At 36.8% G+C, this 27,872-nt stretch overlaps 1 protein-coding gene across 1 annotated transcript in view; it reads left to right on the plus strand.

Annotated features, from left to right (window-relative positions):
• LRP1B (LDL receptor related protein 1B) overlaps positions 1 to 27,872 on the plus strand; it is a 575,621-nt gene that overhangs the window by 280,893 nt on the left and 266,856 nt on the right. The window contains exons 8-14 of the mRNA XM_074145610.1: positions 2,348 to 2,570; positions 5,486 to 5,657; positions 7,915 to 8,058; positions 9,362 to 9,598; positions 15,752 to 15,932; positions 18,858 to 19,077; positions 21,814 to 22,003. Coding sequence (XP_074001711.1) covers positions 2,348 to 2,570; positions 5,486 to 5,657; positions 7,915 to 8,058; positions 9,362 to 9,598; positions 15,752 to 15,932; positions 18,858 to 19,077; positions 21,814 to 22,003 — 1,367 coding nt within the window. The remainder of the gene's footprint in view (positions 1 to 2,347; positions 2,571 to 5,485; positions 5,658 to 7,914; positions 8,059 to 9,361; positions 9,599 to 15,751; positions 15,933 to 18,857; positions 19,078 to 21,813; positions 22,004 to 27,872) is intronic.

Here is a 27,872-nt window from a genome sequence, read left to right on the forward strand (position 1 = left end):
AATGAGTAGGGAAATACAGCACCATTTGTGAGCAGAAAAATTAGTCTTGAGCTGAAATAAATGCAACTACAATGTGTCCGTGAAAACTCCCAAGGCAAAGGAAATACAGCGTAATTGTGGGACAGCTTCATGTGTTATAAATGCAATTTAAACCTCATTCTAAAAATCTGCATTAGTCTTTAAATACGGAATTGCATTTCAAGATTACGTGGTAAAGCATTTAATTTTCTTAATTTAATTTTCAGTCCGCTTTGATCGTACGGCAGCAGTTAGGCAACTACTTCCTTGCTCTGGCTTTTGCCTCCACATTAAAAGATAAAGTTTTATTATTGTCAGTCTCCAGGAAAAGAGTAATTATTTTGAAAATGAAAAATCTGTCATCCACACATGAAGTCATGCGAACTTCCATAGCACAAATGATGTTAATATAAAACAGATATTTAGAAAACAAGGCAATAACCCCCCCATCCCTGAAAACTGTAGAAGAATCTTAGGTACTCTTTAATGTTTCTATTTGTTATTGATGTGCAAACGTTTTATTTCTTATCTGATCTGAAAAGACAATATAGTTGTAAAAGGCAAATCGTTATTATTTCTAACTTGCCTATTAGACTGTTTTGTGATATCACGTAGAAATGTTAAGTCTTGTATAAGAATACTGCTAAATGAAGCAGAGTCGGATTGAAGTCAAGCTCCAGGTCTTTGCAGGTGCTGGGTATATGTTTGTGTATTTATATACACACTGGGGGTGGGGACTGGGATTATTGAATCTTGAGATACAAAGTTCCCTTAAATAACCTAAATCAAATCCCCAGAAGTACAAACTTTAGACTACATGTAATGTTTTAACAACTCATTTAAGATGCATTAGGTGTTGGCCTTGTTATTGCTGATGAAATATGTACATACATATATATAAATAAGAGCATATACATCTCTATGCACACAGTTCTTTGGCTGTTTTTGTTCCAAATTAAACATTTGCTTTGCAGACATATTTTTTTTTTTACTTTGCACATCATCTGTAGTGTGCACGTTTTGATTTATATGGACCTGACTGTTAAGTATGTGTTTCTTAAAATGTTCTTAAAGTACAGCTGGGACACAGAATGACAATCAAGGACAAGACAGGAATTCAAAATGATTTTGATAAATAGAAATCCCAGTCAGGAATGGAGTTATCCCTCAGGAATGTTATAGGTAAAGTTTATTCTGCCTTATGGCCTGGTGATGGACTACATGACCTTTCAAATTCTCCTCAAGCCCTGTTTTATGATTCTGTGATCAATTCATTTTGGCATTTGACAGCTGCCGTACATATGCTGTAGATAATTCTACTGCCTTTAATACTTTTCATGATTTTTTAATTTATAGATCTTGCACATGAAACACTTTAATTGCATTTAAAATGTATTCTTATTTATTTGAAGATGGCAATAATAAAGGATATAGGTCTTGTTTGGCTGTTTAGCAAACATTTTCTTTCCAGCCTAAAATATGCTACAATTTCTATGAGAGGTTGCAAGGCTATAAATTACTGCTCTTTAACTTAAAGCTATCTCAAGGATTATACGGTGTTGATCCAATGTTATTCCCATTAGTGGCAATAACTAGGAGATAATTCACTTCATTTGGAAAAGGAAATCCTGATTCTCAAAGTAGTTTGAGTACTATTCAGTCTGGAATCAGATTATTCTTTATCGCACATTAAAGTCGTGGCAAGGTGGTCTTCAGATTGCGAGTGTAATTTAGTCTCACAAATAGGTAATCTTGTTAAAATATTGTCGGGTTAATCAAAATTGATTTGCGGGTACTAAATCCAGTGAATGCTAATCAAGTATCAGGTCGGGAAGCTTTAGTAGCAATTTGAAGTCTTTGATAGTTTCACATTGTTCCTGGATGCAATGACTCATTGGATTTGGGGAAACGTTTTAAGGCCTGAACATCTTTCCCAGACTGGATTCAAATGTGCTACAGACTAAAGCATCTTCTGTAGAAGTATATTTTCAAAGCCATGGCCGTGTGGATTGCTGTATTTGTTATACCTCACGTGCAATGAATTGTTCTCCAAACCATGTGAGTCCTTTGTGGCTTTGCCACTCTTTGGTATTCCTAACGATCTTGGCATTTTTTATAAATAATGGTTCAAAGAGATATCTAAGATTGTAATGTAGTCTCTGTACATATGAAAACCATCCATTTAAAAGAAAAGTATGTTCTATTTGAAAAATTCCAATTGTGCAATTGTGCCACTGAAATGCGAAAAACTTACTTTGCAGAGCCACCAGGAGCTTTGCACTCTCCTCACACCCCTTGGAACTTACAACATCTTATTTTCTTTCAACAGAAAGCTTTTCTTTACAGACTACGGGAACGCTGCCAAGGTTGAGAGATGTGACATGGATGGAATGAACAGGACGTGGATAGTAGACTCTAAAATTGAACAGCCAACTGCTCTTGCACTCGACCTCGTCAATAAATATGTGTACTGGGTTGACATATACCTGGATAGCGTGGAAGTTGTTGACTACCAAGGGAGAAAGAGGCATACAATAATTAAAGGCAGACAAGTAGGTATTTATTTGCAAATGAGTAAAAAGTAATTATATAGATAAATGTACATAATTCTAACAGTTACAGGAATTTCAAGGGGTTTTTTTCCTCTTTTGAGTTTGAATGTGTTAGACATGAAAAGATCCATCTGCGTGTTATGTTTTATTTGCGATTTAGCTCATTTTTGCAACCTATGAACAGGCTTCCATGCAGTGTCTCATTAACAATGCACCGTGTAAGTCACACTCCCCAAAGACTTCAGGAGGGAAAATATGGGTTGATGGAAAGATACTCGGGGATAAATTATTAATGACAAGAAGATGTCCTTGCCAATTCGGGAAGAAGACACTAACAGGTACAAGGATGTGAAAGAAATAGAATAGCAAAAGCTATTCACCTGCTTGGACCAATCTGGGTGCCCTTAAATCATATTTTGTTGATGGCAACGATGCTTTTCCCAGTTGATCCAGATGTTTGGTGTCATAAATACAAACGCTGAGACTTGTAGGAGTGTTTGAGCAGGAGTAAATCAGTGTGGTGGTGGTGTTGCTTCAGCCCAGGGAGTAGGCAGTGGGGAAAGGAAGGGTTCCTCGGCGGTCCTGAGGCTTATGTAAATCAAGGGAAAATTGGCAATGGCCAAACTGGTCCTGGTTTGTACTTGGACTCCCCGAGCTTGTGTGGGTACCTTGTGTACATCTGCTTCTGCCCGAGGTTAAACAGAGTGTGGAACAATGTGCAGACAAAATAAACATTTTACCTGTTCTGCTGTCATTCTTTGCGTGCTTCCAAGTAATCACTGTTTACCAAGAGACAACTGGCCAGTGAAACTACATTTAATAGTAGGCAGAAAACGTGACAAAAACCAGTCTAAGTCACCTGGCTAAATAGCAAACACCTTCCTATTTTTTGACAAAATTAATCCTATGTCTTTAGCCAGTTGTTCTGGAATAACAGGTCCTGTAAACTCTTTGTTTTTTTTTTTTTTTTAGCTAACATTTTGGAATAGATACTTAAAAAAAGCCATTTTCAGAAGCAACTAACAAATACTTTTACAGGCTTGTAACTGTGTTGTACTGGTGTCATGGGATAGATGCTTGTTCTTTCTCTTCTTCCTGAGATTTAGATGCAGAGAGGATTCTTTATCAAGTTCAGAGGGATCCTTTCTTCTCTAAACTAGCTAAGGAGAAGGATGTTTGTTTCTTTCCTTATGGGTGAAGAGTATTAAAAAGTTTGTCCTCTCAGTCAGTCACTGCTATCACAAAAGGAGAAATACATTGGTTGTATTTCCACTCACATGGAAAATAGATAATTTCACTAGGTTTTGTGTCTGCATTGGCCAGGATTTAGAATGTCTGTTACTCCAAGCTACTCCTCATTAGTCCAAGGAAACAGCAGACCAAGAAAACCATTGTCAAGAAATTTTAGGGATTAGAGTTTATTTTGTAAGTACAAGCATATCGAAAGATGACATGCTTTCCAACTGATACAAGCTTTTATGATTGATGGCCTGGGTGGCTTTCAAAGGATTATTCTTTGTACCAGGCAACACTTCCATTCATGCATAAGAGAGCTGGAAAGCTTCATGAGAGGTAAAAAAACAACACATGCATAAATTAAATACAAATAATTAAGTCATTATAAACTGCATTGTAAAAAGAGCCACATAGTTTTAATAGCGTAAATACATAAAAGCTCTCATGGGAGTTAAATACTAAAGCTTTAAACTGAGTGCAAATGGAAATAGGGAAGAAAGGATTATAATGCAGAAGAGAACTCAACAATTTGATACAGATGTATCATTATTTTCAAGGCTGTTTTCCATCTTACTGTAGTCGGATTGAATTGCTATTGGGTCTAAATCAAATACTTCCATTGATCTCTATTATTATTTTTTGGGGGGGGGAGAGGGGTAAGGGCAGAATACAATGACAAGATTTGGCCAAATGGGTGGTAACTTCCAGAAAGGACTGAAGCATTTGATGCCCAACAGGGGTTTTTTGTTTGGGTTTTTCTGATGACGTGTATCTGAATTTGTGAGTAAATGAGCTAAGTAAATACTTTGTAGTGAACAATTCATTGATTAGACTAATAGGATATTCAGCCTGTGAATATCTGAACATCTGCCAACAAATTCTCTTTAATCTGTTTAGCTTTCAAAATTGCCAGTGAGTTATTTTACGTAAATCAATCACAACTGCCAGGTTATCGAACAGTTCCTGTTTGAGCAGTGATTGGCTAACTAACTAACAGCAGGTAATTTCTAATCAATGTGCCCAGACACATCACAGATTAATACAAATTTAGAATTCACTTTTTGAGAAACTAGCAGTTATGTGTGACCATAACCACATTCAAAGATGCCAACACAAAAGGAACACAAATATAGCTGAGGGAATGTATTTATTTATTCATTTTTATACTTAAAGTATTCAGTGGGTATATCTTATGCCGTTTGTCTTGCTTTGATTATAACATAATCAAAAAAATACATCAATTCAACCCATGAACGGTCTTTTAAATAACTATATTTACTGTATTTATTAGTTAATGTTAGTAAATGTTAGCTAATTTATAATGGTTATTATTAGCTAATTAATAGTAGTTAATATTAAAATAAGCTGTTGCACTTAAAGCATGAAGGTTTTAATTTAAAAGGCAGAAACTGGGAAATTCAGAGGATAAATAAATTTGGATTGTTAAATATTTTTAATTTTCTGTCATGTACAAAGCTTTTCTAATTATAAATTTCAGACTACAAGAATGTGAACTGTTCTTGTAGTTTGTTTATTATTTACAAACATTTATCAACACATTCAGAAATCCTTTTGTGCAGTTCAGCATGTACAATTCACAGTAATGTTTGATGTTTACAAATCATAGATATACCTAAAATCTTCAGCTAAAATAATGATATAATTTTTTTCTTTTCCAGATTAGGCATCTTTGTGGACTGGCAGTATTTGAAAACTATTTATATACCGTTAATTCAGATAACCTCAGCATTTTACGAATAAACAGATATAATGGCACCGATGTTGAGTCTCTTGCTAGACTTGACAATGCTAAAGAGATCCGTGTATACCAGAAAAGAACCCAAACAGCAGGTAAGATCAAAATCCCTCTTTCTAGGAAACTTAAGCCCAGATATTTCCATCTCAACATCATGGAAAAATCTTCTTTCCTGTGAGGGCGGCAGAGCACTGGAACAGGCTGACCAGAGAGGTGGTGGAGTCTCCTTCTCTGGAGACATTCAAAACCCGCCTGGGCATATTCCTGTGCAATCTGCTTTAGGTGGACCTGCTTTGGCAGGGGGGGTTGGACTAGATGATCTCCAGAGGTCCCTTCCAACCCTGACCATCCTGTGATTCTGTGACAGTAGGTGGATGAGTGGTTAAAACGGTTCTTCCAGAAAAATGCATCAGAAGGTGCAGTGAGAATTTGTCACTGAGGCAAAACACTCTGTTGCTTCTTCATCTGTCCAGATTTCTATGTGCTTACTGCCAGTTTACCTGCATCTCTGAGCTCCTAACACAACTCCTTCCTGAGCATTCAGCTTGGAGAACTGCCAAACAGCCCTGGTCTGCAAATTTTCTGGCTCCGCACACTTGACTCTTTCAGAATTTAACACCTTCAGAATTGTTAGATGCCCCAGACCATCCACACGCCTGGGTCTCAGACCTCCAAGATTCCTGGTTGCTCTGGGCCAGCTTTTCAGACAAACTACAAACCTCAAGGGAGTCCCTGTCTTTGAGGTTGCCTAACAAGGCTGGAGATGTGGGCAGCCAGCCTGCCTAACTGACAGCACGGCACCTGGTGAGATAGGAAATTGCTGTTAAATTTTCCTTGGTTTGTATAAATATCATCTTTGCCTTCTGTGAAAGAAATCTTCATCTTCCTCTAGAATGAAAAACTCCTTATAATCCCAGAGTTTTGGGTAAAATAGCAATTTCTGAGGTCCATAGTGCTATATGACTCTAATTCTGGCTCTGATGGCATGCCTTCTGCATTCAGAACAGCAGTGTGATTTGTGGGAGCTTTGTGCGAAGATAGCAAGATCCAAAATGTTTACAGCAATACTTAATTTATTTTTTTTTTTTATATGACTGATAGCACTAAATCGTTGCCGTGACTGGCTGGACAGAAAAGCTAACGCATCAATTCTGGTGATCAACATCGAAGTTATTAAACAGACTCACTGCTTTGAGAGAAGTTTCTGAAGCGGGAACAAACTCTAAATTGATGTAGACTGGGTGAACTAATTTTCACCCTACAGCTGAGGGCATTGATTTGCAGATGTCAGTGTCTGAAGGAGGCTGCGACGACTCTATCCAAGCTCTAGGCTCCCCTCTTGTGCCCCGGAGGGAGTCGGAAGGGCTGAGTAGAGGAGAGAGACACGAGCATGGTGTAATCTTTTATTACATCCTGTGATTACTCTGTTCCTCTTGCCCTTCGTTCAGTCTATTTCTTTTGTTTTGAATGGACATCTTTGTTGCTTGTCAAGATTTGCTGTAAAAGCTGTCTCAGCTCAGTAGAGTTTCTGTATACCTTACAATATCGACCTTAAAGCATTTGATTACTTTAAAAAAAAAAAAACTACTAAAAAGCTTGAGGGAAAGGAGAAAGAAGAGAAAAACATTTTTTTTTTTTTTGAACTAAAATACTGTTGGCTTGTTTTAAGCCAGCTTAGTAAATGTAGGATAGCAAGATAAATTTTGTTTTCTCATTGGATATACCTAAAAGAGTTAAAAAAAAAAAATGGATTTGATATATTAGTCTGCTAATTTAGAACCGTGCATTTGAAAATATGAAGTCGAGGGAAAGGAATTCTTTGGCTTTTTCAGCTGGATTTATGACCCAACTGTACAAATATGGAAAAAGGCTACAAGGCTCATTCTGTTCTTGAGCTTCTGCACAGGCGTCTGCCCCAGAAAGGTGCTGTGTAACAGGGCTGGATGAATAGCAGACTGCCCTGGCATGGGATGCGCTCCCTTCTCAAAAAGCCAAGAAACCAACCCAATTAATCAAAGCAACGCATGAAAATGGGGAAGAGTGTCAGCTACCCCAGGGGAACGCTGCCTGGCAAATGCTGTGCAGCAGCTCACTCAAAAAGGGGTGATGGCATACAAGGGTGGGAACAGCCGGTAGCCACAAGGTGGCCTTTTGGATTACCTGTCTGTTTCGGGTATCATCTTAAAAGAAACCACCTTCTTTTGTAGCTATATTCTGGTGAAAGATTTATTGTGACACAAATTCCCTTTTTTTTTTGTTTTTCCCCCCGTCTAATCTTTCTACATGCCGATGCATACAATTGTCTGGCTTTAAATGGATTTCAATGGTGCTGTTTTTTTTCACTCGCCGCAGTCAGAAGCCACGCATGTGAAGTGGACCCACATGGAATGCCGGGGGGATGTTCTCACATCTGTCTGCTCAGCAGCAACTACAAAGCACGGACTTGTCGCTGCAGGACTGGCTTCATCTTGGGGAGCGATGGCAGGTCATGCAAAAGTATGTTATTTAAGTCAAAGAGTTTGCCTGTGGCTAGTATTTCAGGGTATAGTTCTGGGTGTTATTTAACATCCTCATCAATAACAATAGAAATCACATGGACTGCTTTTGGGTAAAATTTGTGACATGTACCTGACACTTTGTGTATATATTCCTTTCATTCCCTTAAAATGATTTGATTTGGCTTAGTTCATAGAAGTGAAAAATTAAACCCAGGATGCTGTATAAAGAATTCTAGCAATTATAACAGCTTTTAGGTAACTCAGTCTTACACTTTCTTTATATATTATGCATTTTCACAGCACAGAGGTACTGAAGTGCTGTGAAATAATTTGTCACACCTAATTTCTACCCATACAATCAACTCCTAGCTCAGAAGTGTCATGGTTTGGGCTGGACTGGCCACTGAATGAACGACAGAAGCAGCCGATTCACGTGAATAACTCAAACAAGTTTTTTCTCATAATAAAAGTTTGATTTTGTAACTATGGTTATACCTAACGCAATCCATTGGTCACCTACAGCCAACAGGACAGCCCTGAAAGTTTCTGGGAACACCTATTTTTGTCTGGTTTCTTGATCAAATGGCATTGATTCAGTTCAGATGAAATTTTAATACGTACATTGATAGTACTGAGGATCTAAAGATGTATATCTTTGAGGAAAGAAAATTGCCTTACTAAGCTTCAGTTCTTAATTAAACTGTAAAAATCTCATCAGAAATAGGAAATATTGGTATCCATGTTTGATATCTCAGTATGAAAGAATACTGTGTGTTGATTTGCTCTATTCCTTCCCATTTGAAAGAAATTTAGTGTAATCTTTTGTCTGTTTGTTTTTTTTTTTTTCTAAGAAACTTCAGGTGAAAAAAAATGTTGTTTTGTATTTGCTGGAGTTTATGGTCTTGTTAGATTTAATGATTGCTTCAGTCATGGTCTACATTACCCTGATAGATCCTAATGAATTGTAAAATTAAATGTCTACAAAGCTATATACGTCCACTTCACAGCAGATGCAAAGTTATTCTGTGATCTAGCATTGCTTCGCAATGTGAACTTTCACAGAAAAAAATAATTAGATGTAAGCAGCTCACTGAAGTAATTTGTATTTTAATTAAGGTAATATAATTAGCTAGATTTCTTGAGTTTAGATACCTTCGGAATATATGAAAGTTTAATTCTTGGTATTGAATAATGTTCCTGCTCCCCCACTAATTGTGCCAGTTAATTAAACAGTGACATTATGCACTGTAAAGAAGATTAGGCAGCATCAGTTGTTTATGTTTGTAATCTTTCTTTTGCAGGACCAAAGAATGAATTGTTTCTTTTTTATGGGAAGGGACGCCCCGGAATAATACGGGGAATGGACCTGAATACCAAAGTATCTGATGAATACATGATCCCTATAGAAAACTTGGTCAATCCTCGTGCTCTGGACTTCCATGCCGAAACCAATTACATTTACTTCGCTGATACTACCAGCTTCCTAATTGGACGACAGAAAATTGATGGCACAGAGCGAGAAACAATCCTCAAAGACGGTAGGCAATGCTAACTGATAGTGACATTCACAGAATCTCACTAAGGAGAAGCTCAGCTGACATTTACAGATAATTTAAAGCTTTATTTAAATCTCCCATGGAAAACAGACCCAAACTAGGCCTTAACAGAGTTGGAGATTTATTTAAAAAAAAAAAACCCAAACTTCCTTTTTATTTTTCCTGAGTGCAGAAATGTAAAGTTTGGTTAAGTTGCTCTGTTGTGAATTCTAACTTTGTCTAACTTATCCCTGCTGGTGAGTAACTCCTGCATCTGCACTGTATTCTCTCAGTCGTTAGATACAATGGATCCATAATGTAGTTCTTTGTAATCACTCACTGAGCCGTCCCCTCTCCTTGTGGACTTTACAGGACTTCTTCACTCCAACCTGTATCACGGTGTGGATTCTGGAACTTATTCAAGCAGGTTGGCAGAGTGAGATTTCCTGAAGTGCTTGCAAAGTCATTAGAAAAAAAGGAAATGTAGGTGATTTAGCATTGTCTTTCCTGATGCATTTTCCAATGTATACGTGGAAGTGACAGGAAGACCTAAACAATTTTTAGAAACTTAATTAAGATGTACAATTCATTATAGCAATGAGAGAAAATACCAGCAGTTCTCTAGTTTCCACCTCTCCCACCACACTTCACAGAATCCCCTGGTCTAGAATCAGATCTTGTCATACTAAATGCCGTTTCAGTGATTGTCAGCTCATTTTTCTTTTTCTTTTATGGACCCTTTTCATGAAAGACTGCTTCAGCAGGAGGTAACAACTGCTTTGTTTTCTAGTACTCAAGAAAATAAGCAGTATGAATATTCATCTCAGCCTTCAGAGAGTTTAATATCTTTACTTGTAAATTGAAGCTTGAGACAGTGAGAGTAACTAAAATACCATTGTTTTAGCACAGGGATTTTCATTCCCTGTCATTCATAATCCATGTTTTAATCCACCCGTCTTGGAGAAGTTGTCTCCAGTTTGCAGTGACGTGGTGCTGGTTTGGGCATAAGGTCTCTCTACAGACCTCGGAGTCTGCACAAACATCCTTTAGTAGCAGTTGCAAGAAATAGGTGGCTCTCTATGCTATATTCATGATTGCTTAATAAAAGGCAACTGAGTAAATAATGCTCAACTCAATCTGGTAATTCTTCATTTCACTGCGAATACAGAAATGGGTCATACACATCACAGAACTTCCATTGCTGACCTTCTTTGACTAAACAGCAACCGTTTCATTTTACAGCAAAGTCACCCAAATGTGGGGTAGCGAAAGGAGCGGACAGCATGTAGATTTAAACATTACAAGGTAGCACCAAGGAGCATCCTTCCTGACAGGTGTCAAACAGGTTGGGGTTAGTCTAATCAAACATGCCAACATAAACTTTGTATACCAAAGCAGCAAATTGAAGAGACTCTTTTAAATAATGTTTAACTGGAACTTTTTTTAAGTACTACATAGCAAAAATACCAATGTGATACCAAAAGGATTATCTGATTGTTTGTTATTGGTATTATTGGTCCTAATACTTACAAAGACCCCCAAAAATGGGACTGTCATTCTCCCCTACTCGTTCCCCAGGGCCTTACATTGTTAGGTAGAACTTGGTGCAGTTTCGTAACTTTAAAGTGTGTTTAAAGAACACTTGTTAATGTATTTTTCACAATTTAAAAAATTAATATGGCCTCCAGCCGTACCACCTCAGCTTTTATTCTTGTCAGCTCTCAAGAACTCAGCAGGGACAGATTAAATCATTCCTTGGTGGAAGGCTACTAGAGGAAATCAGGTGTGTCAGGAGGTGGTTTAATATTCGCTCTGAACAGCAGGCTGCTGAGGAACTCTATCTGTGGTAGGTGTCACTTCTCAGATTAGAAGTTGTCATTTTTTTCTGACTATCAGGTTTTGCAAGAACAGATACGCCAGCTCAAACAACACTGTAACTCAGATAATTACAGTTTGCCTACATGAGAGCCTGATCCTACAAGCTGTTGACTCGGAACTGAGAATGCTGAGCACCTCACACTGCTGGAGCTTGATTTCCCATACAGTTTGAGCTGTGATTTCTTATTCTTCACTTTGGGAAACAAACTGCTGGGTAGTATTGATAAATATTTGACAGCCCACAGCATGGCCTAGCCTAGAGTTGGTGGCACAACTGCAATAGTAGTGTACTTTCACCAGGAACAGAAATTGCTATAATTAAGGTTTCAAACTTGCATGTAAAATCAGGTTTCTAAATTAAAAAAAAAAAAAAAAAATTAAAAAAAAAAAAGGAACAAACCAGACATTTTTAAAGCAATTTAAATATTGTTCAGTTGTAGTAACATAAACACAAATTCTAGGGTTTTTTTTTTTAACTTGTCTGTGTCCCCCTTATTTGTTCGGGATGGCTGTGAGCCTTAAAGTGTTATATTATTCACTTGTAACTATTAGCAAAGATGGTCAAGGGCTAACTTTTTACCTAAACAAGGTCAAAGTAAGTCTGTAAAGATCTTTGGAAGCTGTTTAGCTGGTTGGTATATAGAAGAATTATATTTTCACCGGTTTTCATGTTAATCTAGTATTTTAGACACTATTGATGTACATGACCTACCTGACATTGAGCTATGCTATTCTGTACCAAATTACACACTTGTAATTTGTGCTTGTAATTTTTTGCATATTTAAAAACGATGTGGCAAATTGTTGCCTGTAAAAATACGAGTTTTTAAATATCTTTTATCTATATTCAGCATATTTGGAGCCCACATACTACTGTTGATTGTAAAATTCTGGTAGTTTTTCCAGAATTACAATTTTTTTAACTATGGAGTGAAGAACAATCAAAATGGTCTTTTATTCACATCATCCTTTTCACATTGAAAGGGCCTCACTGCCAAAAGCCTGGCTTACTGTAGCCAAATCAATTTTATTTAACCATTTATTTCTCAGCTACTTTCTGTGTTATTGTCAATAATGTCTTTCCTTTTATGATAAACGAACTCATTTGCATCTTTATCTTTATTAATCTTTACTGCTTCTCGGTTGCTACTGTATCCACACAGAGGATACTGATAAGGAAAAAAGCACTTTTAAAAACGTTACATGGCTGTCATGCTATGGCTTTCAGTAGGTACCAGCTTCTTCTATTTTTCTGTTCTTAAACATTGAAAGCATGCTGACTGAAGTATTTCCCTTAATAAAGGGATCCTTGTTATTTTTAATATACTTCATCGTTATATTTAAATGCATTTTCCTCTTTTTTTAAAAAAAAAAAGTAAATAGTTACAAAATTAACAAAAAAAATTTTTTTGCAATGACAAGGTGTTTGAAAACATTCTAGCTCTGCTAACTTGGTAGGCAATATGGTGGTATTACAATCACTAAAAAACTTTGTTCAAGAAAAACATTGGGAAGTAATTTATCATGTTCCAATGCTATTAAGATTGTAACGGCACCTTTTATAGATGATGCTATTGCATCCAGGTGTATATAAAGCCCAATATTTCATTTATTGGGTAAAACTGTCATATTTTATTTTAGTGTATTGTTGATGACATACCGTATGTTACCTATGGGTTATAGGAAGCAGAAAGTTTTCTGTACTGCTCTAAGTTATATAGACTGTGACTCAGTAAAATAGCTTTGCATCCCCGTCCATCACAAAGAATTTCCTGATTTTGTGTAGGGAATGAGATAGTTTAATAGAGTGATAGTCTGTAAAGGTGCTTGGGATCTAAAAAATACTATTGGTGAAGAGTTTGTTCCAAGGAAAATATGTCTGACGTGTTGCAAAATAAAATTTGTAGGTCTGCTGAAGTTACGAATGTCAGTAAGAACTTTCCATTAGTACTTACTGGTTGTATTATGGGGAGGCATCTGGGTGGAGAAACCTGAGGGAAGGTTTAGGCGATGACAACACAGCGCCACTGCACGATGCTGTTGCAGTAAAAATGACTCTGATAACTTAAAATGTCCCAAACCAGCACTTCAGGAGTTCATGGGGAGTTGTTGTCTGGAAAGCTGACAATTAAATTACATATGTCTGGCAGCACAGTTCAAATAGAAAACAGTTGTTTTCAGTTTAGCAGATTTTCATGTGCAAATCCGGTGTAAATTAAGTAGGATCATTGATTTTACTGCATCAGCGTTTCTTAAAAAATAGTAGTACATGATTTTTTTAATGTACATTGCCATAAAAATCTCCCTGCATCATGTTTGTTCTGAGAAGATCTTTCAAAAAAAACTCCAGCTTTGATCAGAAAGTGACGTCAACTCTGGTGAGAAAGAATGAATCTGATGAAAGCTTGTATCTAGATGGTATTACCAGTGTAAATGTGAACAGAAAAAGCAATTTATAATCCTTTTTTTCTAGTCTTGATGATTCCTGTCATTGAAATTGTACTGTAAGATTGGATATCCGAGTGTGACAAACTAGTAATACATTCCATAGCATTGTGGTAAGGAGGGGTTTTTTTAAGCATGTTTTGTTTTGGTTTTTTTTTTTATTTTGGGGGGTTTATTTTTACCTTTTCAGCCATACCGACCTTTATTTTTATCACAGCAAAGGGAGGCAGCGGTTTGGTGCTGTGAATTCTCAGGCTGGGTGGAAGCACGGGAGTCAGAGCTATTACGCTGTTGCCCCATTACCACCTTTAATCCAGGTGACAAGATACCGAAGGAGATTAACAGTAAAAGGAGCATTTCCACCCCAAGTTTACCTCAGAAAGGATACTAACGCAAGCAAACGTGGTATCCTCAGCTTTGGGAAGGCGGTGGGAGGCAGCAGCCGGTGACCTGCCCCTCATGCCCTCACAGGCGCTGCCGCTGGGGGCCATGTTATGGCCGCCAACCACCCTGAGCTGGTCAGAATGGGTCCCAGCTGCCTCTGAGGGAATGGCCAGGCAAAGGGCTGGTGCCCATGTTGGGTGGTTCTGTGGGCGGTGTGGGGCCAGGGCTGCCTGGAAAGCGGTGGTGGAACACAGAGGCTCCATCCTTCCCAGAGAAATACTGCCTGGAGGGACTGAGGAGAAGGGGGTGGGCAGGTGGCAGGGCTGCTGGACTGTGTTTACAGGAGAGGGACCAGAAAAGGTGGTGGTCACCAGTGCTGCGGCCCAAATTCTGTCACTCCTCTCAGTGTTAACGGCCCTCAGGTATTTCCTGACAAATGGTGGGCTCCTCCTGTAGCTGAGGAGTGACCACACCAGGAGGACCATGCTGAAGAGCTGGTGTAAGATCAACTGTGTCCAAAGGGTGATACCTGAAGTAGCTCCTCAACCTTCAAGGTGCTACAAAGGCCAGGGGAGAATGACTGGAAATTCTCCATATTCCACCTTGTGCACTTGAGCATCGGGTTCTTTCTGAAAGAAAAGGGGAATGATGAAGAGAGATGGAAAACTTTTTAGAGACCTTTTAACTGACCTGCTGTCAGTTAAGGAATTGGGATCATGTGGAGAGGGCAGAGCTCAGTTCATGTCACAAGATGTTGGGTAATCTTGAGGGAAAATTTGTTGCTTGGGGAATTGTTTTACTACTTCTCAAGTGGGGAAACCTCCACATTGTATGGGACGAACATTTTTGACTCCTTTTGGTTCTGGATGGAGCCCTACAACTGTCAAACTCATGAGACCATCGGTACATCCGATGGTAGCATTGCTCTTTGCTCAGGTGTAGCTTCCTATGGCAATAGTTTGCTCACATACCTGTGGAGAATAACTGGGACTGTTGTGATGGTGTTGCTTACACGGTTTGCAAGGGACAATGGAACACATGTAAACTGAATCCCCCTTTTGCTTTTTTTTTTAATAGGAATGAAATTTGTGAATTGGGTAAAAGCAAGATAATTTGGAGTACTAGAGCTGATCCTGGAAGCTGCTCTTGACTTGAGTCATGTTGCTATTTAGGGTTAAAATTAATTAGAGTTTTGTTAAATAATGATTTGCCCACGGCCTGCTATAGTTACCATATGAGGGCTTATGGTTTAATTACACAAGTTTTATGACCAGTCTTTCTCTTTTATTGTCTGTCAGACTAATTCTGACAGCAAATATAATTCAGATTCAAGGAAATAATCTAATTTGACTATATGGACCGTATATTGTCCGTTGTCTGTACTAATGGATAATGTTAGAACATAAACATATGATATTAATCTCATTACTGTCTTCTCTCACTCAACAGATCTTGATAATGTCGAAGGCATAGCAGTGGACTGGATTGGAAACAATCTTTATTGGACAAACGATGGCCACAGGAAAACGATTGCTGTTGCCAGACTGGAAAAGGCTGCTCACAGTAGAAAAACTTTGTTGGAAGGAGACATGTCCCACCCTAGAGGAATCGTGGTTGATCCTGTCAATGGGTAGGAAGTAGACTAATTTATGTTGTTTAATGCATGTCTTCATAGCATGAATATGGGATTGAATTTTTCTTGGGTTGGGGTTTGTAGAGTCATGCAGTACTCTGCAATTCTACAGTAGTTTAAAATATCTGTAATTCCTGTCCAGCATTCTTGCCTGAAGCCTTCAGAAGAATGTGTATGCCCAGACACTGTTGAACCAATGTCAAGTTAATTTGAATGTGATTCACCTTTTTTGTCAAACAAATTGAGTGTATCAGACCTCTATGTATTTTTAATACCAAGTGAACATTATAATACTCTCCTTTATTTCTCTCTTTGTAAGTCTCAATTTCTGAAGATAATTATAACCATATCCTTGTACACATTGGTTTACAAAACTAAATGAGACAGATACTTTTCACTACTTACGAGCATAATTAATTGTGATAGGCTGCATAATAAAAAGAACATTATATTAGTGTGGTATAGCCGTGGATTACCTAAAAATGCACTGTTACATTTATTCAGGGACTTGTCACTGGAGAATGATGCAGGCAGGTAATTCTACTGTGGCTGGATTGATTGCTGTTTTCCTAATACTAGAACGTATTTACACTATCAGGTTTTCACTTTTGAGCTTGTCCTTTGAGGAAGGGAAGTGACTGTGGAAAGGCTACAATTAATTAAGGTCAGATAGTAAGGATGTAAAAGCAGACCACAAAGCATAACCATACCTACAATTACTTTGTTAAATTTTCCAGCTCAGTAAATGCAGGGCACAGGAAATAGTGTATGAAGATGTATTGTATGAAAAGGGCTATTATATAAAACACTTTTCTAATAAAATAGCTTGCCCTTCATGATTATAGTTCTCATGGAAGCTTTTCCTGAGGGATAGCATTTATTATGGCATCTTAATTATGTTTAGAAAAAATTAGTCTTGATTTAACCAATGTAGAAGCATAAACTGCATTTTGAGATACAATTACAGCACATTAATGTAGATGTCTGTTACTGTAAGCGTGTTTTAGCTTATAACATGGTAACTAGGATAAGTACAGAGAAAAAGTTGATGGAGAAAAGCTCAGTAATTGCTGTTGAACAGTCATGTAAATATTTGTAAACATATTTTGTCTTCCAGTAAATTAAATACAGTATTGACCTGCATCTCTGCCTGAGCTCTAGGGTGTACGCAGGTTTTATAATTCTGTGATTAAGCCTAGTGCTGTTTGAGTCAAACATGCAGTGAAGTTTATAAGCCTCATGGATCAAAAACTGATTTATGTTCTTAGTGTATATTTACAAAAAATATTAAAGAACCCAGAACAACCTTGTGGGTGACTTGGAAGAGACAGAAAAGAAACAAAAAAAGGTGCATTTGCATATTTGTAAACCTGTGTAACAATGCTGCAATTTTTTGTCTTTTTCAATTTCTTATATAAAAAAAACCAGATTGATCAAATTACGCTTATACATAAAAGCGTGTTCAAGTAAAATTTTTGACCAGCATATTTGGTGCCATTTACACAGATTTGATAACAAAACTGTTTTCACTTTAGTGTTTCATTCCTTTGTAAAATCAGAATTTAAATTCCAGAACTTTATTTTTCAAAGTACAGACAGGTTACGTGGGTTAGGATCACACAGGTTATTTCAGAAATTTGTAGAATTTCAAAAGTGTAAATCTGGTGAAATCAAAGGTGAGGTATGTAAATATCAAATAAATAAGACAACTTTAACAAGTAGGGTTATTTAAGATACATGTGATATTTTTCCTCTATTTAATACTTAATAATTGAAATCCTAGATTTCACTTTAAAAGTAAATGTCTACTTCTCATAAATGTTTTCAGCATATTGATGTCACTGGGCGTGATATGATCTGAAATACTGTTTAGACACTTCATGGATTACATACAGATTCTGTGTTTTTTCCCATGAACCTGTTTTTCCTTTTGAGGGGAAAAAAAAAAAAAAGTGGTGTTTCTTAGTACATTTGCTACCCTCTGCTTTTGTATAAGTTCAAGTTGTGTATTTTAAATTGTTGAAATCAGAGCTGTCACCAGTAAATTCTGTAATAAAATATGATAATCAGATTAATTCAAGAAGACAAAACAATGAAACATAGGGTGTGTTCTGTGCTGTCCGGTAGAGAATTTCTCAGAGAACTCATCTGAGCTAATACTTTTAAATGACTTACTCCAATGCTTGTTTGATTTTTCCAAAATAGCATAGATACTTATATTTCAGAGTTGTTTTGGTTATCGACATTGCTGCACTGTAAGCCATAAAACTATGCTAAAATTCCCTACCAGATATTTGTCAAATATTTTCTATAGCCATCTGTCTTTCTGAACATTTTTGTGAACACAAAGTGTTCATAATAGTTTTTTGAGTAATTTAGCTGCTTTCATGTGGGATGTGAAGTTCACAGAATGTCAAGGTTATCCTGTAGCTATTAAACTAGAGTGCAATTAATTCATATATTGCACCTTTTTTGATAGTATTATGCATAATAAAAAGCAAATTTGCATCATAAAGGCAAATTAGACTTGGCAAAAAACCCCTACCAAACCCAACACAGTAAAAGTTTGAACTTTGTGACAAAGTCAATAAAACTGTTGGTTTAGAAAAAGAAATAATAAAAAAATCATAATTTTGGTGTGAGTAAATAAGGTCTTAAACTCTTCATTTCTCATGTCAGTTAGCCCATTTGGTATTCATGTAATTCATTACAATAGGAGCAAAACCACCCTAAATGTCAGTTCAGCAGCATCCAGTACACAGGGAAAGTAAATATAGTTGAAGAAATAGCAGTGGGAAGAAACGTGCAAAAGCCAAAGTGGCTCTGGCTTGCGGAAATACGGTTGCGAACTGCTGCTAAAAGTTACAGTGCGATTCAGGTGATTAAAATGGTATCTGAATGCTCATTTTTATAATTTCATAGCTGGATGTATTGGACAGACTGGGAAGAAGATGAAATAGATGACAGTGTGGGAAGAATTGAGAAGGCCTGGATGGATGGCTACAGTCGGCAGATTTTTGTAACATCAAAGATGCTGTGGCCAAATGGTTTAACTCTGGACTATCGTGCCAACGTATTATACTGGTGTGACGCCTATTATGATCACATTGAAAGGATATTTTTGAATGGAACTGACAGAAAGGTAAAAGAAAAATACTGCTGTTTTGCCACAGGCATGCTCTTTCTCTGGATTTTATTGTGTTATGTTAAAAATACTTTTTGAGCTTTTTAAAGTCTGCATAGCCCTGCGGCATGTCCAGTGTCATTTCGGTTGAAACAAGCGATGTTGGCAGTCTCCTGTAAGAGACTGTAATACAGCTTAAAATTTTCATCTTTAGAAAGTGACACAAAAGTTGATTTTATTTTATTTTTTTGATCTATTTTTTTCTCATATGATAATGAGTTACATTTTGATTGAGCCAGGAAGCTACAAAGAGCTTTTCAGTAGGAAAAAAAAAAAACCAACAATACTACTTTTGGCTCTGCCAGAGAGGTTTTCATTTAACTTCACTGGATAAGCTGCTTTCGATGAATCTCAGCGCCCTGTTTGAGCGTTTGTGGTAATTTGCAAAGGGGAAGCTCTCAACACGGGCAGTCACAGATGGGGAGAGATTGTTTTAGTTGTTACTGATGGCTGTGCTAGCTAGATACAAGTCCGTAGAGAAGTTCGGTGTTGTTTTGTAGAAGGAACAAGTGCAGAACAGACATCTGGAAATGTTAAAGCTTAGATTGGAGTCTGACAATTTGGGGAAGGTTTAGCATCTGCTTCATAAAATTAGCACCCTGACAGCTGAAACTTCACCATTAATTGAGAATGACAGGTATTACGTCTGTGGGAGAATTTTGTCACAAAGTGTACATGTCTTATGACTTCTCATTTATCCTTCAGTCGTGATTCCATCTGTATGATGGGCTTCATAGGACCAATACACAGATTTCTAGGACTGAAAGTAGTAACTGTAGACGCAGTCCTCCCTGAAATTCATCCCTGTACAAGCTCACATAGCTTTAGTATTGCTTTTAAAATCCTTTCTATTGAGTGATCTGTTGTTAAGCCTGTACTAACGCTGTAGTGTTGCAGTTTGTCATAATGGCTAGGTCAGGATTTACATTTAGTGCTTCTGCTTTTGCTCCAAATCCATTAGGGGCCTGTAATGGATTGGGGGTGGGGGGTGTATGTGTGTGTGTCCTAAGCACATTGACAGAAAGACGTTTTTTAATTAGAGCTCCTTGCCTACTAGCAAGGCTAGACTTCCTGAAAAGTTCCTGGACAGAACAGGTCTAGGAAGGTTAAATGCAGCTGCCAGGGATTACACATGGATTACTAGTGAGAACTGCTGGTTTTGCCTCCACTAGAACTGGTGAATAATAAGAGCCATGTGTCTTTACAGGTTTTATTTTGAAGTGTGTCACATAATGGTTCTGTTTTTTTGAAAAGTGTTTTTCTATAATCCTGTGATTTAAATGAAATGCTTAACTGTTCCAGTAAAATTCATGTAGTCAAAAATAACTAGAAGATACTTGCTTTTGATGCTGAAATATTTGTTGTTACTTATATTTTGACCAAAATATTCTATAACTGGGTCAATAGCGTCTTTAATTCTGTGTCAGGATAGTGAAGATTTTTTGGGGGTGGGGAAGTCCTACATGAATTCCATCAGTAGCTGGTGCATAATTGACTAATGGATTAATTCTGATCAAAAGAAGTTAACTGAGATAAGGAGATTTGACCAAAAGAATTCCAAGCCCAAAGAGAAAATTTGAAGGGCAAAAGGGGATGATGTTTGTTACCTCAAAGTAGTTGTATTTTAGTTGGCTTTATCTCCTTGTTCTCTTGGGTTTGTGACTCTAAATGGAGACAAGGTAGGGCATCTGATGAACCGCTGCCTTCTTTCTGGGGGCAAGACAGAAATACACGGCTGGGCATTAGTTCAAGCAAGGACTCCAGCCAGCAGGAGACAACTGGAATTTAGTCATTCCAAGCTGCAGCTGCTGGGTTGAAGTACAAAGGCAGGGCTCCCAAAAGTAGATGGTTTAGAGCTCTGCAGTTTTCTGTGTCTTTTTAAAGTAAATCATTCTAATTACTTGTATTGCAATTTACTTGATGGTAAGTTTAGGCTCTTTTTAAAGTTTTGTTTTTGTTCTGTAGAGATTGAAAGTATTTTTAAACTCTTTATCAGAGAGCTCCTGTGTAGTGGTAGTTGCAGTTCTTGTGAAAGACTCCTGAGACTGGAGCTACAGCAAATGACACACTTTTGGAACGTTTCTGCAGCCAATAAAATAAAGAAAAAATCTGGGATGTAATTTGTAGTTTTATGTATGAGTTAACAAACCACAGGTAGAAGGTTCATGGAAGAAAGTTTGTCTTATTTTGGGAACAAACTGTCTTTTTTTTTTTTTTTTTAAGTTATCATAACCGAAACTAGAGAGGAAGCTTACAGAAATAAGTAAGCAGTCTCCGCACTTCACACTTTGACAAAAATAAGCCGCTCATACACACTATTCTCTGCTTTAAAAGAAGCAGATATTTTATATACTTGACAGATACTCAAAGTCATATCAAGGACCACGCTTCCTTGCTAGGGAAGGAGGTAGATATTTACTGGACGTAATGATTGCATGGTTACCTACATTCCTCTATGTTATCTAACAGGGGACACTTAAAATTAATTTATACAAAGTTATGAAGTTAGGTATTTATGCTGGTGCATAGAACAGCTTTACACTCTTTATTTGATTTTATGGCATGAAGTTGTTATGTTTGGGCACAGTACTTCTCAGTATTTCTATTTCCTGTTTTGTGTTCTCTGCAGTGTATGCTAAGTAAAATTAAGTATTTTAACCTTGCTGATGCTCACCTACCACTTACTAATTGCAGGTAGTCTACAATGGAAAAGATTTGAATCATCCTTTTGGACTATCACATCATGGAAGTTATATTTACTGGACGGATTACATGAATGGGTCAATTTTCCAGTTGGATCTGGTTACAAGGAATGTGACACTGCTAAGAAGTGAGAGACCACCTTTGTTTGGACTCCAGATTTATGATCCGCGTAAACAGCAAGGTATTTATAACATAAAATTTCTCCAAAGGTCTGTTATAAAAGGATATTTTCCCTTAAGTCTCCTGGTATTTTGAGGTGAGTAGTCGAGCAACAGTAGAAAACAGAATATGACTTGTGGCATGAGAAAGATGCTTTCCAATGTTTCAGTCCATTGATGCTGAAATCGATCATCTCACGCTTACTAAAAAGTGAATCATATTATTATACCTGTCTGAATTTTTTGTGTGTTTACACTGCCTTTATTGCCATTTTTCCTGTGCGTCAAAGAGATAACTGTGTTGATAAAATAGAAAAGATAGCACGTTGGCTTATAGACATAAAATATATTACTGCATTTACCTTTTAATAAGTAAGATCATAGATCCTGTCTTTTTTTTTTCCTTTTTGTAATTTTCTCCCCCATATTGGGGGGGGTCTACATCAGCACCATATGACTTCGTCTCCTGAAAGTATGTGGTGCTGTTACACAGAATTGGAGCGGCCTTTGAGAGTAGTGGAAAAATCCATAGTTGTAGCTACTTGTATCAGTAGAGAAATGTGAGAAAGGCCATAGCTTTGCATAGATGGAGTTTAGAAAATGCAATTGCTACTATACAGGTGAATTTACAAATGTATTTTACCGTAGAAAACTCTGGAATCCATTTACTGCGTACAGTGTTCAGATGAGTTGATGAATGTTTGCTCTTAATGAAAACAAATTTCTGGTTAATGCTTGCTACCAAATATAAAACTGAACATCGGGAATTGAATGTAAATAATAAAATACTGTTTAAAAGATGACTATATTAAATATTAATGTCTATAGATCATCATTTTTGACATGTAGAACATTTCCAGTTCAACAATTCCTATAGAAAATCAGACTAAAATGCTGGCAGTCCTGCTACTTTCGATTCTGTACATGAACCTGAAAAGTAACAAAATGTAAATTTCACCATTTATCTGAATGCTACTTAGTACAGATATAACACTAAAATATGATTGTTAAAACAGGGGTTTTTTTTTAAGTTTACATGCCCTATTGTGAGTATTTTGTCCCTGTGCATGAAGCCCAATTTTATTTTCACAGTATCATGACCTTCAGTTCTGGATGTGGGTATAGTGGCTTGTTCATGTCTGTCCTTAGTGCTTTGAAGATTTGACTGTGTCTCTCTCATTTGACATCAATTAATGGCTTGGAGAGCAACTGACAAAACTGGTACAGAATGGATAGAATCGAAACATTAGTAAAAATATGTAACATTCCTAGATAGAAAATATTTGGCATATTTGTTATAGGCATATATCTATATGCCAAATGAAAAAAAATATATACATTTCTGTTTCTGTATAGAAAATTGATACATGCATATGTGAAAAGAAAGTATAATGAATATTTTCCCTATATATGGTGGCTAAATATTTTGCAGAGGTTTATTTCAGAGGTTTTAGATACCACACTTACTAAGAATGTTTTTGTTGGTTTTCTTCTGTCTAATCCACAAAGAAAAACAACTGGTCATTTACAAAAGGAAGGAACACTTTTTTTTTTTTTTCAAAATGATGCCAAACGGGAAGTGCATATGTGCATAGGCAAATTACTTGGCATGTAATATATGCATCTATAGGGTTGTTTAATTTTATGTTTCATTTTAAAATTTACTATATTTGAGGACTTGGATATGTAGTTCATATCCCTTGGAGAGGACAAAGACTTCTTCTTTATTTAAAAGAACATCTTCCAGTTTGTTTTTCCTTGGGAAAACCACTTTTTACAATGTCTCACTTAACCATCTGAGGCCCTACTGAAAAGCTTAGTGATTTTCTTGATAACAGGTTAATGTGAAATCTTCCCTTTCCTGCTCAATAATATTTTTAGATGGTAGGTAGGCTTTCCTAGGGAAAGCCATTGAGATTCATACTTGATTATGGAGAGCTGAGGTGCAGACAGCCAACTTGTAATTAGTTTTATGAGCATGGAGGCAATGCTGAAAGTTTCTCTTGTCTGATATTCTAAGATCTAAATTTTCAATACCTAACGCAAACTGTAGTATGTGTAGTACTCTACTGTGTCAAGGTCATTGTAACAGCATGTCTCTTATCACAGGTGCTTTACCGGGGACTCTGTCTTCTAGTATCATGTAAAAACACAGTGTGTTTGGGTTTTTTTGCTGGGTTTGGGTTTTTTTTTTTTTTAAAGGCCAGATCTGCCCTCAAATGTAACTTCAAGTTGGCCAAATTTTAGAATACTTTGAACTGTATCTGCTAAGAGAGGATGTGGTGATTGCTTTAAATACTTCTGCTGCTTTATTCAGTACTCAGAAAGTTTCTTTGTTTTTAGAAAAAAGGGAAATTTGAAAATGAATGCAGTTGCTATTAGCTTCCAAATAAGCTAACACCAGAGATAGAAGACTGAAATATTACCTCTTAGATATTTTTAGCTGAATGAGCTTCAACCTTGAGAAAGAGGATTTGGCTCATTAATGCATTCTTTGTTTGAAATTGCAATTGCAATTTTGTAACGTAATGGCAGCCTTTAGGATCTTCCCTTTTTGTCATGCTCAGTGAGGTTGATCTTGCACTGTCCTCAAAGGAGCATAAGCATTCATTTTAAAGAAAGTGAATTTTTTTTTTTCTTCCCCCCTCCCCTTTTTTTTTTTGGTGTGCTGCCTCTAAAAAGAGCAAGATCAAGGCTGAATCACGTGGTACAGAGAAAATTATAGTAGTTCATTTTATGGTATGAGTTATAGTTCATAGCTTATGCGCATGTGCCTTGGAAACATTTGGCTCTGATATTTTGAGGTTACTGTTTTGATGCTGCTGTGATTGGTCCTGTCTACACAAGCAGAAATCACATCAATTCATTTGGGCATAGTTAAATTGAGACTTGGCATTTTTATTAGGATGTCTTTTACGGGATACTTGACTTTGCCAATCCTGTTTTGCTTAGTACTATGGGTAGCAACACTAAGCTTCTTTTGGTCTCTCCTTAAGAAAAGGTGTTTTTCACTGTCTTAGTATCTCATGAGGCATGATCTTCTTGCAGAGGAACCTTTTTTTTTTTTTCCTTGCTTTTAGAGATTAGAATTCATCGTACTTTCTTAGGCATAGTCTTCAGGTTTCTATGCGTCAGGAATACCTTAAAAAATGGGGAGGTGGCACGAAGCGTGTTAATTATAGGAGTTGGATTTACAATCAGCATCTGAACCTGCCAAGGCCTGTGGGTATTTCCATGGCTGTGAAAAGGGAGATTGCCATTGATATGTAATTAATTATTGTGTAAGTCTATTTCCAGCTGTTAAAATAGCCTTTTTGGAAATCAGTTGATATTTTAACTCATCAGGTGCAAAGAAGAGCTGCTGCTTTTCATATATGTAGTATGATCCTCAAAGTAGGATAGCACAGCTTTAGCAGTTCTTGAGGTTAGGTTTAAGGGAAGGTACAAACATAAATGAATACTCACAAAAACACAGAAGTACAATGATTACTAAGCAGCAATAAATACTTCAATGTATCTTTTAAATGAGAAGATTAAACAAATGTATATGGTTTCCATAATGTGTTTTTTTTTTCTGACAATGATGACCAAGATGCAAATATGTTGTTTTATATCTCACTAATTTTTTAGCAAACTAAAATGGAACCAGCCTAATTTAATCATATGCAAGTGGCAGGGCAGCAGCTGTTTTGAAAGCTGGCAAAATAATGAAAAGTATGATAATGGCTTTGAAAGTAGTTTTAAAATTTTGGGAATATTTTAAGAACACCCATATGAAATAGCTGTTATGAACAGCAGTTGAGGAAATTTAAGCTCATAAATACTTGGTAGCTAAACAAGTTCCATACTCTACTCAATAAAGAGACTTAACCTGGTTGTTGCACTGTATTTCAGGAGACATTTTAGCCTAGGAGTCTCTTCAGTGAGATTGATAGGACTGAAGATCTCATTGCACCTTCAGGCTGAAGACTTCCTTAAAGCTCACTTTATAAACTTTTTTTATCTAGGATCTTGTTGCTTTAACTCTTGGTACTTGTATTTTCCTTGTCGTCATTCTCTCTTTTATCACTTACTTAGCAAATAACCTACTGTGCTGTAGTTTGTCGTCACAATTATGAAGTTAAGTAGGAACTTTTCATCTTCAAGATGGACCAGTTGACTTTGAAAACCCACAATGATTCTGAAGCCCAACGCAAACTTAAAATAAATAAAACACTAGATCAAAGTGTTTTCTATATTTATCTTAAATAGTCTTTTTTTTTTTTCTATAGCCTTATTCTTTTTTAGGGATCTGACAAAATCATGTATATTCTTTAATTAAATAACTGCAAATTTTCTTGACTTGTAGTCTATAATTTTGGATTCACTTTTGAAGGTTATATTTTGTTTTGTTTGTTTTTGCAGCTGCTTCTATCTTCTTAAATGTTGTTTTACTGATGTTCTTTTATTTGTGTAATGGATAGCCCTGTAAAGATGTAGAGAGTTTCAAGGCTACCTTTTCCGAGGCAATATTGTACCTGAGGTTTTCCAAGATTTAGATGCACATACATCTCTTGCTCTTACTTTTGTTCATATTTGGGTTTTGGTGTGCATAGGCATAATAAAGGAGTTAATTTTTGAACAAAGTTTTAGGTCATAGTCTAAAATATGAAGTCAAGATCCAATAAAGTATTTTAGGCACCCAGTCTAAGTTGGAACTGCTCTGATTGTGATCCAGCCCTCACACTTCATAGAGACTTCCATATTTCCCTGATTATACAAGTGTGTTCTTGCCGTCTCCCTCACACCCTGCCCAATGAAAGTACAATGACCACAGCAACTTCCCACAGCATTCTGTATTAATTACTTTCCACAAATTTATTTGGAAGTTCAGTGGGGTATTAATGGACTGTAGACACATTTACTTCTGAAAAGTGATGTATGGTAGGTCAGAAAAAAGTCTAGGAGTAGATTATTATGAAATGCTCAAGGTCTGTGTTGTAAGACCTATTGAGGCACATCTTAAAATTTTAAAATATTCAAAATCTTCAATTATTTGCTGGTTATCTGATGTTTCTTTGATAATTTGGAACTGTTTCCCTGCACGTGCAGGTACAGCTCTGACAGGACAGTTTCATATACATGTCCACAGCTACCTCTATGAGAACTTAATATTATATTTTCTATGAAAGGAGAAGCGGTAGTGCTTTGAGGAGAGGCAATTGTGCAGAGTCTGTTCAAATCTGGGAAGCTGATGAATGCTTTGTACACCTGGAAATGAGGAGCAAAGGAAGGAACACCTGCTTTTTACTAGGACAGGAAGATGAAAAAAGTAGTTTTAATTGAAAGTTTTAGCAGAAATGAAGGTTTATAGCTTGCTTGATGGTAGTCAGGTATCATCAACACGGAAAATTAACAGAGCTTTGATCAGGAGAGGCTGAATGTCCTCGGCATTTCATATCAAAGCAATTAGGTCATGACCAAAATGACGCAAACGGAAATCATAGCATTTGCTTCAGTGGGCTTCTGTTTTAAGTCTGCTTGCCTAAGGAGTTGAGGTAGTGAGGGTGCAGCAGTCCTTGGTAGATGATGAAAACACCTGACAGCTGTCAGTATCTTCATGTGAACAGCGTACAGCTTTTGGGAAGAAACAATAACACAGAAGAAGAAGGCAGAGAAATAGCAGATGTGTTCAGAAAAGAGTAATGGAATATCTGCCTTGTATTCTATCTGCTATGGATCTCATTATACTTTTAATTTCTGTTTCCTTTTTTCTTAGTCTGCATTTGTAGTCATATTTTTTAACATGTGCAAATGCCAATATACTTCAGAACATTCGTTTATATACTGTTTAATTTTTTAAAACTGCTACATACCTGTAGCTGTGTCATATTAAGTATTTGTAATATTTGT

Source organism: Numenius arquata, chromosome 3, assembly GCF_964106895.1.
Source record: "Numenius arquata chromosome 3, bNumArq3.hap1.1, whole genome shotgun sequence".
Taxonomy (NCBI): domain Eukaryota; kingdom Metazoa; phylum Chordata; class Aves; order Charadriiformes; family Scolopacidae; genus Numenius; species Numenius arquata.